Source organism: Annulohypoxylon truncatum, assembly GCF_022578515.1.
Source record: "Annulohypoxylon truncatum strain CBS 140777 unplaced genomic scaffold F4807scaffold_22, whole genome shotgun sequence".
In the NCBI taxonomy this organism is placed as follows: Eukaryota; Fungi; Ascomycota; class Sordariomycetes; order Xylariales; family Hypoxylaceae; genus Annulohypoxylon; species Annulohypoxylon truncatum.
Genome location: NW_025953808.1, coordinates 461768 through 477565, shown reverse-complemented (window position 1 = coordinate 477565; position 15798 = coordinate 461768). Strand labels below are relative to the sequence as shown.

Below are 15798 nucleotides of genomic sequence, written 5' to 3'. Positions count from 1 at the left end.
TGCATATGATACCAGGTTTGCTTTACATTTGGCATTTACGAGAGCAGGCGCTCTAAAAGGAAGGGGTTGCAGCAGGTGGTAGGAGTAGCTACGTGGACTATTCGTCGTCAACGCCGATCTTGGAACTTTGCTATGCACTATAAGGACTACTTGATCGCGTAAGGCCACGAGACATAATGAAAATTTGCTCACGCGAGTAAATTCAACTACAAAATTAATTATATCTGAGATCTTCTGTCTTATGTGAACTGTCTCCTATATCGTTTACTAGTAGAGCCATCGCCATGGACTTTTCTTACCATACAACAATAAAATGACTAACTTAAGTTCGCTTTAACTAATATGATAGCTTCCATAATTTATAGAAGTCGACCCATCTATCTCGTCAGAGAATTTCACCGAACTGAGATATGCGGTACACCACTAATTTAAGGGGGCCTCTCATGGACACCACAGCATCGGGTTACCAGATAATAGCTAATATAGCATATAGCTTCGTATTTACACCGCCTTCTAGAGAATACTTTCTATGTAACCTAATTTTCATTACTCGGCTACAACATATACACTCCTCCGCACCCATGGAGAAGTGGCTAGATGTGACCAACTCGACGGCTCGACTTTTGCTAATTTCGTCCCTCTAACTCCCGTCCTTTAACAGTACCTACGCGACGGCCGTAGAAAAAGCCCTTCATCTCATCTCGTCATGGCTTGGCCTAGCTTAGGATTGGGCCTTTCAACATAACGTAACACTACCTAGGTAGATAGATACTACTCATCGGCCTCGTCGGACTCGGATTCGGCATCCTCCTCTTCGGCCTCTTCCACCTCTTCAGCTTCGCCGTTTACATCGCCAGTGGCTACGCCGCCCTCGCTCTCGAGCCGTAACCACTCGTCCCACTCCGGAAACAGTTCCTCGTCCTCTACCGGGACACCGATCATTTTCGCCACGCGACCCTTCTTGTTCTTCTCCAAGTTTTCCTTCCACGCTTTCGTAGCATCGACTGTCAGACTCGGTTTATACGTTTGCGAGAACAGGACTGCCTCGGCCAACCTGTTCGTCTTCGTGAGAACTTCCACGCAGCCGGATGTATCGCCGAGCAGCCATTTCGCAGTGAACGCGACATTGTGGGCGCCGGACTCTTCCGCCTGCTTCGCGAGCGCCTCCAACCCGGCCTGATCAGACGTGCTCGAATAAATTAGGAGCAGCGATCCCAGATCCCGCGCGTGAGTGAAGCACTCGGTTGCGAGCGGGACGTCCCATCCTGCAAGAGCTGCGTCGCCCACCGTCTTCCACTTGTGGTCATTCTCGGCTTCGCGCGCGAGGCCGAGAGCGATATCGAGTTGGTTTAGGGACAATGATAAGTCGAACTTGTGCTCTGGATCAGTGGCAACCTCGAGCGCCAACTCCTTGTGACCTTGGCCCTCGAGGAATCTGGCAATCTTGTTGAGCTGATCTGCGGGTACGCTAGGGAGCAGTTCGGCAGCCGTCTCCATGTCGCCGCGGAGGACGAGTGTTTGGTATTCCAGTACGGGAAGAGAGAGGGCAAAACTCGTGACGTTGACGTCCTTGTCCGCAAGGTATATCCGCGAGTCCCTTTGGATATAACCGAGGATATACGTCGGCTGGTCAAAATGTGAGATAGTATAAATTTGATCACCGACCAGGTAGTTAAGTCGGTTTGTGCTGTTTGTATAGATAAAACAATCGCCAACCCACTGGCCCGTTCGTACGCTGCGAAGGAGTTAGTAACGGGCGAAGAAGTCTTCAAAGCGCATGTCCTTACCTCTCAGCAATGTCTGTGATAACTTCAAAAGCGGCTTCCACTCCATCTTCGTCCACCTGACCAGCCTGAGTTGCTTCGATATAGCTTTCGCGAGAAAATCTCAGGACGTAGAAGGTGTCCTCGCAGGCCAAGGTAACTAGCTCTCCACTATCCGACCAATACACCTGTTTAGGTTCGACTTCGATTCGTCTGACTAGACCCCCAGTAGCCCAGTCAAAGAAAGAGACGCCTCCCTGACCTTTCACGCCTAGTAGCACGCCACCCGTCAAGCCATCAGCCTGGAAAGGGATGTCTAAGCCACCGGGTTTCTCGATAAAGTTCTTGTAAACTTTAACACTCGTCGCCGACTCGCGAATGGCGAAATCGTTGCTATTATCCTTGGAAGCCCATACAAAGTCTAGTGCAGATCCGAACGCCTTGTTACGCCAAGCGAGAGCTGTGTAAATGATGTACTCCCCGTCGCCGCAGACTGCGACGAAACGGCCGTTGGGGGAGTGGATGAGTGTTTGCGGATAAACTTCGCACGTACCAAGCTCCTTCGTCGGAAGCGTAATTGCCTCGTTGTCCTTAATCGAAGCGTCTAGCTTACGGATTAGCACTCGGGGAAACAGACACAGGTAAAAGGGGAGACCTACCACCACCCTTTATGATAGAAGAAACTACTTCATTATGCCTGGCCCAAATTAACTTGCCAGAGCTGTCCATAGATACAGCAGGCTCCTCCCGTCCTAGCTTAACCACAACTGCGCCGTCATCAAATCCAACGGCGACGCCTTGCTTACCACGCTGGTAGGAGATACACCACGCACGCTCCAATCCGTAGTTAAGAGACTGTTCGAACCGGTAGGTGTTAGCGTGCCATATCCTGATGGTGCCGTCCTCGGAACCAGAGATGATGACAGGTAGTTCAGGGTGGTAGCAGGCGAAGGACACATTGTTTGTGTGGCCCTCGAGGCTTGCGATGAGACTCTTGGTAGTGTAGTCCCAGACCTTGACCGTCCTGTCATCTGACGTAGTGAGGAGGTACGGCTTGTCGGAGTGGGGGTAGTAATCGACATGGTTCACGCCCTTCGTCTCGTGGGCCTCGAGTGTGAAGTTGGCGGTGGACGAGCCCAAGCTCCAGATCTTGACGGTCCTATCCAGACACGCGGAAGCGAACGTGTTGGTATCTTTAGGGTTGATGGCTAATCCCATTACGTAGTGGCTGTGGCCCTCAAACACTTGCACGCACTTCCATCCTTTTTCCCAATCCCACAACTTGATTGTCATGTCATCGGAGGCGGTCAGGACGAAAGGTTGCGTAGGATGAACGGCGATGGCGCGTATGTAGTCGGGATGCGCCTCGAACGAGGTGATCTTCTCCGAGGTGTTATAGTTGTATACTCTAAGCTGGAAGTCGTCCGAGCCGCAGACGATCCAGTTCTTTCTGGCGACAAATCGACCGGCTCTAACAGGGACATCGGTAAGCTCGAAAGTCTTGACGATTTGTTGCGTCTCGTATGACCAAATGTAGACATGGCCTTGCAGGAATTATGTCGTCAGCAGGGAACGTAAGAGTGGTAGTCGGGTAGCGAAAGAATGGGTGGGCTCACCGCTGTATAACGTGGTAAGGATCCATGGTTCTTGAGGATGGCAGTCGATGCCTTTAACACGCTCGCTGCGCGCGAAGAGTTGGCGCTGTGCGTCAAGAGCCATGTCAGTAAACCCCATGGTCGCTTAAATGACATATGGGGATATAGAAGGTATAGGGGCTAGTTCGTAAGGGACGATAGCAGCGTGTAGGGAGCTCTGCCAGTAGCCAAGCTGCAATTGAGAAAGGCCAGGTCTCATCATTCAAGGCAAAGCTGAGCTGAGCCGAGCCTAAAACGGAACGGGAGGTAACCAGGACATTAAACGCACCTTTACATCCAGCCTCATTTTGCCGACAGCTCCAATACGGCAGAGTGAATGGTTCGGTAATATAGCGAGTTTGTTCTCAGCGGGGTGGTGGTGTAGTGGCGGTGGTAGCGGTGGTTGATCGTAGGGAGATCTATATTAATATTCCACGGAAATGAGGACCATCTAGATCGGGATCGGAAGCTTGTTATGTGTACCCAGCTATTCCGTGCCTGGCTACCTAGTATAAATTACTAGAATACGACTATGGCCAGGTGTGGTTGTTGAAGCAATTGGGTATTGTTTAGTTGATGTTAGCAGCTGCAATATGCTTAGGTACACAACTACACAACATTGAATTTACCCTAGGTATGCTATTTCCACATTTTCTTGAAGTTCAAACGGTGGTCACTTCCAAGGTTCTTCTGCGCCAATCAATTTTGCTTATGTAATTTGTGGCTGAAGCTTTAGTCTCCGACGCCGTCCTGGGTCTGGGTCTGGGACTGGGTCTTTTCAGGACCTGATTATCAGCCACAAATCGTCAACATCGCCATCACCAAGTAATTGGGAACGTGACTCTTTTAATAGCTTTGAATTTTAAACCTTCAATGCCAGGTATGATGACTTGCTAATAGATGCCTATGTGGAACATAATTATACGAAAATACCGAAATGGAGGCTATATTAAGATAAGTCAAACAAGCAAATTACATTCACTAGTAACATTCATAAGATTCGGCATTTTTTAATAAATATATTGGAAATCAATCTTGTCTTGTCTTCTTGTCATCTCATCAGATCGACTTCAGATCGAGAACGCAATGCATATTGATGCTTCTAGTAGCATTATCTTGGTCTTATCACCAGAAAGCGTTCGCGCGTCCTGCGTTCCTTTGGTTTCCACTCCCGTGATATATGAACGCCGTTATTCCCAGTCATTTCCCTGTACCTTGCAATCGCTCCAATGCCGTAAAATTCGTAACAAATGCAGACGCGAAAGTATAGCACAAGCAAAACAGTAAACAATCGAGGCGCTTAGTCTTGGCTGTCCGCCTGTACCTTTTGAACAATCTCTACCACCTTGGGGTAGAGTTTCTCTGTCTTCTGTAGACCGCACACCTTGGCTACCACATCCTCGGGGCTATTCTCGGACATGATCTTGGCTAGCTCCTTGCTCTCGTCGTCACCCTCTACGTTCTGGAAGCGGAAGGCCATCTCGGCGGCAGCCAGAAGCGCCGGCGTTTCGTGACCTAGCTCGGCTAGCTCAGCGGCAGGGCCAATGAAGCGCTCCTTGCGACCAAGCTTCCTCAGAGGAGCACGGCCGACACGTTCAACAGCATCGGCAAGATGGGGGTTGCTGATTCTGTCGATGATCTTCTTCTTGTACGCATCCTGCTCCTCAGGGGAGATGCCGTGCTTGTCGACGATCAGCTTAGCAGTCTCGTTGACGGCGGCGGCAACCTGGTTCTTGATATCCTTGTCTCGCATGGCATCATCAACAGTCTGCTTTTGCCTGTTGTAACCGAAGTAGGCAGCGGTAGCATGGGAAGTGTTGACGGTGAAGAGCTTACGCTCGATGAAGGGTAGTAGATTGTCGACCCACTTAATACCCTCGATCGACGGCCTCTCGACGTTGCTCGCCGTGTTTTCACTTGGCTTAAACGGGGTCTCTTCTACAACCCACTCGTAGAACTTCTCTAGAGTGACGTCCAAGCCCGCGTTAGGATCTTGAGCGGGAACGATGCGGTCGATCGCCGAGTTGGCATAGGCGGCTCTTTCGTGGTGGTCTTCGAGACGGTGTTCAGGGGTGTTCTTAGGGTCCTTAATGTGACCGGCGAGGGCATCAGTAGCACCGATCATGTTTTCGCAAGCGATGACAGCTAGAGGCTTCGCATCGTTCGAGCGCTTGTCGATACCCTTGGCAATTACCGGAGCGATGAACTTGAGGATGTTGGGGCCGACTGAGCAAGTGACGACGTCGGCAGTTGCGATTTCGTCGACTAATTCAGCCTCATTGTGCTTGGAGTTGATGGCTCGGTAGTTGGTGATCTTCTTGGTGACCGTGCCCTCAACGCCGCGCTCAATGACGTTGTATGAGGGTGTTGAGTTGAGGGAGTCGACGAGCTTGTCAACGACATCAGCGAAGATAACTTCGTAGCCTGATTCGTGTAGGAAGCAGGCGACGAAGCCTCGGCCGATGTTGCCGGATCCAAAGTGAACTGCCTTCTTACCCATTGTGAATGGTTATAGGCAGAGACGATGAGAAAGGGTCAAAGAGTTATGAGGTTAAGAGATAGGTTGGTTTGTTAAGATCAAAGAATTGATGGATTTAATTATGTCGAATGCTTCTTACGAGTTGAGTTCGAGAAACACCGAAGCAGGTTGTGTGTTTAGAGTTGTGGAAGAAAAGGGATGTGAGCAAAAGAAAGAAGGAGAAGAGGAGGGAAAGACGACGTTCTTATGTATTACACAGGAAGTTGGCAAAGGCACGGGGAAAGTGACTTACGAGAAGCCACGAGGGTCCACGAACCCCGAACAATTCGTCCGGATGTAGAGGGGCAAGTGGGAAGGGGTACCGTAGCGTTACGGGCAGGAATCGACTTTACTAGGGCCCAGAATGCCAAGGAAGGCAAAAACACTGTGTCATACTGTACATCTTTGAAGAAGTACCCTACCGTTTCATCGTTGGCGATACATCTCGATACGTACCCACCTATTATAGCCGGTATGTAATTCCTTGTAACTGATGTCCCGCTTTCACGTATCACCTTTACGGTGGGATGAATTTATTGGCCTTACTACATATATACATAGTAGGCAATTCTGTTTATATATAAGTGTAAAGCCCTATCATGTAATTATGAATATCAGATGCTTTCGCTTAGAATCTTCAATCTTACAGATGTGTACTTTCTATTATTTCCTACTTATAAGTGTAGTACTATTACAAATTTAAAGGGAAAAGGCCTCAAGTTTGCATATAAGAGGTAACTGATTTGCCAATCGGCGTGGAATGTCTACTACGAGCCGTTGGGGTTTGCGATATTTGGGAACATAACAAGTATATGCTGCCGAAATGGCTGCTCATGCTCGACAATGATCCCTCCCCTGACTTCTAATCTGTCATATTATTTGATGATGCGCGGGAATATTCTACAAGGCTCAAAACGTCCGATCATTTCTGCCCGCCAGAAGCTGAGTTCGTTCATATTATATCTCGCAATGCCAGATGGCTTGGAGTACATCTCCATCGCCATCGTATGATCTGACTGTATTGACATCTATAATTTATATTTAGCGTTACCTCTTATTATTGGCCTTTAATAGGTTCCACCGATTTGTAAACGGCACCGCATCTTCCTCCACGCCGTGTCTGAGAATTGGCTAATACTGTAGATCCCGATTCGTTCCTCAAGTGTTACTACATTGCTAGTCCATTTTAATATCGTCATTCACTTCATCTATCACATCCCTGGAAGTCGCTAGTTATTCAACATTAATCCGGCAATGCTTCGAGTCGAGTAGAGACAGTCGCAGGATCGTCAGGAGGCTGTGGAACAATGCGGCAAGGAGAGCCCGTAAGACATTGCTACGGCCCACCATAAGCTGCCGACCGCATCAACTTACACGCGAAGATTTATGAATTCATGTGGGCGAAGCGAATGGATATAAAGAAGCCTACGACATGGACCCCTGATAAGAAACCGCATGCAACCTCACCAACTTGCAAAAGTCTGGGGGAACTATAGTCTTGCCTACATATTCTCTAGCCTCTCCCCGCTCTGTAGTCCTTGGTCTGATTTGATATCTGCTGAGTGCTTGGCGTATATTGAAGTCCACTCATGTACGAGTATTCTGTCGAGACTAGGTGAACTAGTCCCTGCAGCTTTATCACAGCCCAGCGCCACCAATTGGCTCGTTGCTAACCTAGGTAGTGTCCAGAAGAGGCAGAGGGCGCAATAACAACTTGATCAAAGGCGCTTCGACCAACTAGAGCTCCACACACACGGCTTTTAAGCGTAGGTTGTCAAGTTGTATAGCTGTTGTGGGTGCTAGGTAGATTACCTAGGTAAGTAATGCAAATATCGCAATGAAGAGAAATATATATTCAGACCCAAAATATAATATTGTAGGTAAATATTCGATATCGAAAGTTAAGACGCACGGCGACTATAACCTCAGAATCGTCTTGGCGTTATAAGCCCTTGCGTGCATGTACATAGGCTTCCTAATGCGGAAAACATTTACGGACTTCACAGTCTCCTGCATAGTCAAACCGTTTGGAACGTATAAATATTAGAAGTTGGTTGAACTTGAAATAAAACAGGGTCTTTAGCTGGGCAGAGACAAATATGTACAGCCCGACCAATCAAAGAGTGCCCCTCTCATCCATCTTAGAAGCCAAAGTCTCTAAAACCCCTCCTCATCCGGGTCGGTATGATATCATCGGGCATCACTTGCTCACCATCTTAACTTTGGCTAGCACAATTAGCAGCAAATGATGGGCTGCGCTAAAAACCGCTCAGAGTGCTGGGGACGAACTGACGAAACACATTACGCTTCTTCGTCCCTCATCCATCATTGCGATTCGTGAATGTCTCTTAACCGGGGTTCAGGGATGTTGAAGTTGCACTCGATCGATCCATGGGTCATCCAAATCCATGATGTTTCTTCGAATTAACACATGATTACGTCTCCCTAGCCGGGTACTCCCTTTTTCTCATCCTCTCAGCCTCTCTGCCTCTCCAATGTCAGACGCGACTTTTTACTCGTTGGTCGTGGTTTGATCTGTACGATGCGTTAACATGCTCGAGTTCATATTACCTGATTACTCCTCTAAAGCCTCATCCGCTCCACTAAGCCATCGATCTTGTGGGTTCTGACCTGCGAAGCGTCTGGTCTCTGCTTTGCTCTCAAGTTTGACGAGTGGAAGCCTCCAGGTCTCGACACACTTTCTCATTTGCATATCTAGATACCATATTGGATTAACAAATCCTCTCTTAGCCAATCATCAATCCGTTCTCCTATATTCTCAATGAATACCCTAGCCAAGCATCGAAGCTTGACATGTCGATCTCCCCGCCCTGCGTCGGACTGACCTGGATCAACCTAGACACTAGCATAGATGGCAATATGGTTCGGATTCTTACCGTGGACATCCCCAGATTTTCACCTTTCGTTCGAACTAAGGTTACATGATGGCGGGAGATGGCCCAGATTCAGCCGTATTAGGTTTTATCTTTGACAAGGCTGTCGACACATATTGTATTCACGAGGAAGGCCGAGGGCCACTAGGTACTGCGATTGCTAATCGCATAAATAGGCAGGCATACTTACAGGAGCATCAAGCGCGTCGTTACATAACCCGAGTAAATCATCTAATCATTATCGATGCTTACCTACCGGTATCTAGCAATATATGAGGCTCTGTTCCTATTCATTTGGTCTTCGTCACCTCATGCATGGTCGCATGGCTATTATTCTGGTAGCGAATCCGCCTGGTCCGCTAAAATCGCCGATTGGAAAATCAATACTTGTTTGAACGTAACAGACGTATTGCGAAATACCCAACTCATACACAGATCTCGATACTGATAGACAGTTGTCAATACATACTAACGTGACCTGAGTCGAAGATCTAGAACAACAACCTTGCGGTCAAACAACTGTCCGTTTAAGAAGGACATCATCCACTTTCTTGCATGCCTCGAAGTTCTGTCAGTCTATCCGCGGTTGATCTTCAAAACTCAGGCTAAGGAAGATCCACTCACATACATATCCCCTGAAAGCGCTCGGGGTCATATGTACATATATATCCCTTGCGACCCCATTATTCGAGATAAGGTCAATTTAACGACAGTTAATTGGACGACCTGGCGAGTTCGGCATAAGAGAGGCTATGTATTCTCGTGAGATTCGTCGCCGTTGATGGTCGAGCATGGGACGGCCCATGACCGTCGGGATAAAACCCCACGATGTTTCCAGACACTGTGTAAGGTTCCGTAACCAGCCTAGCGAGTTTTCATAGTGCCCAAAGGGATTTCGGGGCCTCCTGGTAATGCGCATCGAATCTACTAAGCAGATCGAATTTTTCCTGTTCCGTCTGGGCTCAATCTCAACCTCGAATCACCCGGCGTTAGCGGGCCGATTATTCCAACGAGCGGACTTATTTCTTCAAGGCTTCTTATCTAATGTTAACTCGTTTCTCGCTACATCACTTTCCGACAGTAGGGGATAACTTGGAATCCGACCCTGTCTGTCTATGAAAAGGACCGATGAATTTTTTTCTCGGTCGTCTCAGAGCAATGCCACAAGCTCGTTTCTTCTAAGCATCGAGAAGTCATACAACGTGGTAGCATGTGTTGTTACAGTTTGCTCAATGGAGTTCGGTCTGCTTACTTTCTTTGAGTTTCTTTCGGCTATCACTCGGCCGGGAGCGCCATCTGCCGGGCTGAATAGCTTTTAGTGGGGCCGAATTATCCCGAGTTCTTTCAAAACGGTCGACAGAAATGGGTCTTGCCAAGCCAAGTCACGATACTCGTCAATCTTCATACATTTCCGGAGTTGTTGCAGCATCCTTTCAGGTTCCTGAGACGTGTCTATGTTCAATTCGATTGATTAGAAACCCACGAGCGTGTGGTCGAATAGGCGAGTACAGTTTTCTGTTTCAATATCTACTGCCTGATTGTGACAGATTGCAAATATATTTTGTCAATTCCAACGCATAGGATATGAATGACACGACAACGAATTCCTTTGCTGATACAAGGACTACCGCCTGAGGAATCCACAGCTGCATTACCGAAAATCTTCAGCAGTGCTAGATATCTCACCAGGTTTTTTTTTTTTTTTTTTTTTTTTTGGACGCGTCTGCTAAAACTGATTTTATTCTCCTATTGATAGTTGTATTGGAAAGTAGTAAGTCGTGCCGTTTCTAACCCTTCTATTTGCATTTGGTGAAGTCACTTTTTCTAGTTCCGATGCTCCTTATTGCTCCCAGACTCTATCTTATCACAATCAATTTCCCTCGGTGCACTGTAATGTGATCTAAGTAACATGAGAATAGCGAGACAAGAATCTTGTCTCATCTTGAACACGAGCATGTATGTTTGGTCAAAGCTCTGATGTGAGAAACAGTAAATGGCTGTAGCTTCGTAAGGATACAGCCCAATAAGGATAAAGAGGAGAAATGTTGATATGGCGTTTGTCAAAAATGGGTTTAAGTTGCGGACACCATCAACATTGACAATTTTTTCGTCAAAAATGTGCATCCAAATATTCGCATCTCAAGCTCTAGTAACCAATTTCTTCCCGGTTATCACAAAGCGCAATACTGCGATGAATGCGGCCGTTGCCATGAAGAGAAACCCGGCAAAGAGCTGGATGCCAAGATAATTCCCCGTGGCGCCTAGTATGGCCCCTGCGATAGGGGCTCCAATCAACGAAGCCACGCCATTCAACACCGAGGACATGCCTAGCCTAGTTCCTAAGCGGCTCAGATCCGGGGTAAACGAGGTAAGCACGACAGCGGGTAGGGCCACGATGCCACCGGTAAAGAAGCCGAAGAAGGCAGCGAACGCGATATTACCACCTCCTGAATCCGTGTTAATCCAACTAAATGCTGTCACGCCTGCCAGCGTAATGCTGATGAAGAACGTGTGGATAGGACCGATTCGGTTCGCTATCAGAGACGGTGTCAACCTGCCTAAGACGGATGCGGCGTTGAGAATGGCGACCAGGTACAAGGCAACAGTCTGGCCCTCTAGGCCGTGAGTGAGTGCATATGTTTGGAGGTAGAAGATGGGTACGAAAAACGCGAGGTAGCTCAGAGAAATGCCGATGCAGTAAATAACATACGGACGCTCGTGGAATGCTTGCATGTCGAGCAGCGACCGTATCTCCACGGCGGCAGTTCTCCTACGCAATACGAGGAAGGATATCGATATCGTAGCAAAATTGGTGAAGCCCATGATACGAGTCGTCCAGCCAAAACCGACGCGGGGCAATAGGCCTTGGAACATAAGAGGGTAGATCACGCCGCCGAAGCTGCTGCCAGACGTTACGATACCCATGGCGAGGGCTTTACGTTTTGTGAAATACTGCGGTATGATGGCGACGGACGGGATATACAGGCATCCCGTGCCTACACCTACACATACGGCTTGCGCGAGCATTACTTGCCAGTATTCCGTACAGAGGCTAGTCATCATCATACCAAGCGTGACCAATAGCAGACCGGCGCAGAGGAGAAGCCGCAGATGTCCGGCATCATAAAGGGGGCCGCTGACTACCCCGACAGCTAAGAGCAAGAAGGACTGGAGTGATCCGATCCACGAAATGGCGGATGGCGACATATGCTGAAGCAGTTCATCTTCGTAATATGTTTGATATACGCCAAAGGTATTGATCGTGCCCCTAAATCAACGTTAGCCGTTCGGACTCAGCTGAGTGCTCGTCGTTGACACTCATACCAGGTGTTGAAGTAAAGCGAGTAGGAGCCGACGACCTGGAGCCACGCTTCTAATCCTCCATCTGGTGGGGCATCCTCGTCCAAAACGGCGACCTCGGCGAATTGGAGCTTTTCCTCATTTCTATTGTGACTCTCGTCACTCGGAATGATCCCATTCTCGAGAGTTATATCTGACTGACTATATTTCGTCATATTCCTACCACCATAACGATTAAAAGCTAGTATAAATTGAAAAGAAAAATAGCAAGAACACGATGATTAGGCAATTATAACGGAGTATATCGATGTTATAGTAATTCCGTTGAATGTGACGGTGAACAAGGGGCAGGGGTTCCTTCGGCTTCGGCTTCGGCTTCGGATTATTACCCAAGTAATGAAGCAACCAATACATAACCCGTCAATGCTGTATGTCAAGCCGAACTCGGACCTGATTATCAAATATTCTATGTCTAAAACAATATGATTCTGACTAAATTGGATAGAAGAGGCTGTAGTAATACGATATTGGTTGTGCGTATTCAAGCGGTGGGTTTCCGATGGTCAAAATAAAAAGGAAAAGCGGCTCAACTAAGTGTCAGTCTAAACTTCCCATGTAAGTCAACCTAAGGTAGGGAGGTTCACAGGTCGGGTTGGACTGCAGTCACGTTAAGCTAGGTATATGGTATTTGGAAGTATAATAGATCCATTCGTAAATGATGATTTGTTGATTTCCAATGTTCATTTGCACTTTAAAGCAACCTAACCTAATAGATAGTAGCAGTAACAGGTAGGTACTTACCCCCAATAGCCGTGGTAGCACCCTCTTCATCCCGTTGATACATCTTTACCTACCTACGGCAGTCGTAACACGACTATATCAACCCTAAATCATCTTTGGATCTAACTGATACTACGACTTAATTCAAATTTATTTTCTTATTAATCCTTTCATCGATTCACAAATCAACTCCATATCTTACGAACCACCCTTAGGAACTTATTTATTCACAATTAATCTAGGTACCTACGTCTAGTTAAGTAGAAAGTTATACACATCCTCGTGACTTTATTCTAGCCAATATGTCGATCCCATCTGGCGAGTACGTTATGGATTTCGAAAATATTACAAACTCAAGTTTACTAATAATGTATTAGTCTTCTCAATGATCGATTCTTCAAATTCGTTGTCGGTCCAGATCGAAAAGAATTCGTCGTCCATGCGGATGTCTTCGCCAAGCTTTCCAAACCCCTAGATGCCTTAATCAATGGCATATTCTCCGAGGCTGCAGAGAAGCGTACGGTCTGGGACGAAGTAGCTGAGACGACCTTTGACCGACTTAGACAGTTCGCCTATTGTGGCGACTATGAATGCGTTGCGCCCAAGTTCTCAACCAACAAAGCGAAGCCTAGTAGCGAAGCTCAACCGGAACCTACCATGCAACAAGAAGCTGCTACTATGACACAAGACATCACCAGCCTATCAAATACTAGAAGGCTCCAATGGACCTTACCATACTCCATTCACGATATGTATAAAGAAAAGATATCCCATCCTGTTACTGCAATGGCACTCTTTCTTCCCGAGTATCGTGTTCAGGAAATCGGACTCCACGACGGAAGGCTAGCGACGATAATTGCTTTAATAAATCGGTACGCTGAGCTCGGCTTCGGTTCTACGTGGAACCAAAGGCTCAAGACCGATGTCATCGGGACCGAATCATGCGAAAACCTCAGAGACATCTTTTTTTGTCATGCAGACCTTCATATGTTAGCGGAAAAGTATTGTATCGACGAACTGTCACGAATTACGACGGTCAAACTCGGCAAGCTCTTACATACCCACGTCTGGACCCTAGAATCGGCACGCCATTTTGCTGAACTTGTACCGTACGTCTTCGGTAACACACTACCTAAAGATCCAATACGAGAGACGCTCATATATTACGCGGCCATCGTCATCGATGACGTTTACGAAGAGGAGAATTTCGCTAAAATGCTCATTGACGTCCCTGAGTTTTCACGGGCCATAATCCAAACGATTGTGAAAAATCGCATAGGTAGGGACGTGCTCAAGGGCGTGCTCAAGGACATACCCAGGGACTAATCGGAGAGTACAATACCCATAGTGGATGATGGAAGCGAAGGATTTTAGAAGTTAGTATTGATTCAAGCGAGTATATGTCGTTCAGGTGTAGATCACGGTATTTGGACCGAATAAATAAAAGTTAGGATCCACCAAAACCTCTGTCGTTTTATTGGTTCTAAGTGATGAACATTGAACATCACCAAAGTTGAAGTCTATGCTGTAAAGCCAACCCATCTAATGCCGAATGTGTGCCGCCCGTCTATTGTCAAAGCACATAAGAAAACACCAGGTCAAACCTACGCCGCTATGGGGCGCTTCTGCTCTAGCTGTAGGGCCGCCGCCTCGACAGGGGCCAAGGCGGCTACAGGGTTCCGTTGATGAGCGACCTCCTCTTCAATCTCGGCTTGGCGGTTCAGATAGCTTAGATAAGTCTGCCAGCCAACGGCGACAACGCCGGAGAAGACACTGCGGTAAGCGATAGGGACGTAGGTGAAGCTAAAGGCCAGGACGGCGGGCCACAGCTTCCACGCATTCATCCAGCTGACGGGGACCGTGCGGACGATGCGGTCCCAGGTATCGGCAAGGCTATCCCCGGCCAACAGCGCCTGGGAGCCGAAGAAGTAGCTGTTGAAGGTGGGAGTGAAGATCATCTGGTTGACGACAATCTTTACGCCAATAGAGATGATGCGAGAACCGTAGTTGAAGTTCATTGACAGCCAGACGAACCTATATGCGATGCCGTCATCGGTTAGAAAGGCGCGTTCCAATTTTAGGCAAGATTTGTGTATATACGGAATTCCCCACGTATCGCCAAGACGGGTAGGAGGCCGAGGAGACAAGACAATCCCGCAAGATAGAAATAAAAATAAAAATAAAAAAAGAAAGAAAAAAGAAAACCCCTCGACTCACCATAGAAAACACGGCACCGCGGACACGGCCCCGATAACCATGTTCCTGACCGTGCGCTCCGGCTTGTACTCCTTGCCGCTGATGCGCTGCGCGCTGACGTCCGCGGCCAGGTAGATGGCGAGCGCGCTCGCGACCTGCGTGGCCCACGGCCGGTTCCGCTGCGAGCGCGCGTACGCCTGGCCGGCGCGCGTCAGGGGGCCCAGGCGTAGCCATATGGACACCGGCTGCGCGGTCGCGGCCGCGGGCGACGACGACTTCGCGGCCTCGCTGACGCTGGCGCTGGGCTTGGGACCCGAAGAGCTGCTGCTGCTGCTGGACTGGAAGCGGCGCGGCGCGGAGCGCGGGACCCGCGTCGTGCGCAGGGGCTCGAGCTGGCGCCGGAATACGGCGCGGAGGATTGCGGATGTGGGTGTGGATGTTATGGGAGCCATGTTTTTGGGGCACGGGTAGGTGGAATAGCGCCGAGGCCTTTACACTACAGGGTGTAAGTGAGGATGAAGTGTGCAGGTAGACGCTGGATACTGTACAATCTACTGTGCTGTTGTCAGGGGATTAAAAGCGGGGAATGGAAGTCTATGAGGATATCATGGTTAAGTGTGGAACGACTCTAAAAAGTTAAGGTAAGAGAAGGAAAGGAAAATGAAACAAGGAAGAAGAAACTAGATAGTTGTCAAAAGATGCGACTGCCATGA

The 15798-nt window shown here is 48.2% G+C and overlaps 5 protein-coding genes across 5 annotated transcripts; 1 reads left to right on the top strand and 4 right to left on the bottom strand.

Annotated features, from left to right (window-relative positions):
• Window positions 1-437: 437 nt before the first annotated feature.
• On the bottom strand, window positions 438-4114 carry F4807DRAFT_431445 (Coatomer, beta). The gene is made up of 5 exons (XM_047998495.1): window positions 3687-4114; window positions 3380-3464; window positions 2423-3307; window positions 1788-2367; window positions 438-1735 (listed from the first exon to the last, which is right to left on the bottom strand). Exons 1-5 carry the CDS (start codon window positions 3702-3704, stop codon window positions 772-774), a joined length of 2532 nt encoding a protein of 843 aa, XP_047852985.1. The 5' UTR covers window positions 3705-4114; the 3' UTR covers window positions 438-771.
• On the bottom strand, window positions 4115-6225 carry F4807DRAFT_431444 (mannitol dehydrogenase domain-containing protein). Its single transcript, XM_047998494.1, has one exon. The coding sequence runs from the start codon at window positions 5895-5897 to the stop codon at window positions 4698-4700; it is 1200 nt and encodes a 399-aa protein (XP_047852984.1). The 5' UTR covers window positions 5898-6225; the 3' UTR covers window positions 4115-4697.
• Window positions 6226-10948: 4723 nt separating this feature from the next.
• Window positions 10949-12324, bottom strand: F4807DRAFT_461789 (putative MFS monocarboxylate transporter; the record flags this gene model as incomplete). Its single annotated transcript, XM_048001732.1, has 2 exons — window positions 10949-12077; window positions 12134-12324. The coding sequence occupies 2 exons, from the start codon at window positions 12322-12324 to the stop codon at window positions 10949-10951; spliced, it is 1320 nt and encodes a 439-aa protein (XP_047852983.1).
• Window positions 12325-12875: 551 nt separating this feature from the next.
• On the top strand, window positions 12876-14354 carry F4807DRAFT_152459 (uncharacterized protein). The gene is made up of 2 exons (XM_047993230.1): window positions 12876-13211; window positions 13267-14354. The coding sequence occupies exons 1-2, from the start codon at window positions 13192-13194 to the stop codon at window positions 14213-14215; spliced, it is 969 nt and encodes a 322-aa protein (XP_047852982.1). The 5' UTR covers window positions 12876-13191; the 3' UTR covers window positions 14216-14354.
• Window positions 14355-15786, bottom strand: F4807DRAFT_152547 (uncharacterized protein). The gene is made up of 3 exons (XM_047993232.1): window positions 15634-15786; window positions 15107-15574; window positions 14355-14923 (listed from the first exon to the last, which is right to left on the bottom strand). The coding sequence occupies exons 2-3, from the start codon at window positions 15535-15537 to the stop codon at window positions 14494-14496; spliced, it is 861 nt and encodes a 286-aa protein (XP_047852981.1). The 5' UTR covers window positions 15538-15574; window positions 15634-15786; the 3' UTR covers window positions 14355-14493.
• Between the last annotated feature and the right edge of the window lie 12 nt (window positions 15787-15798).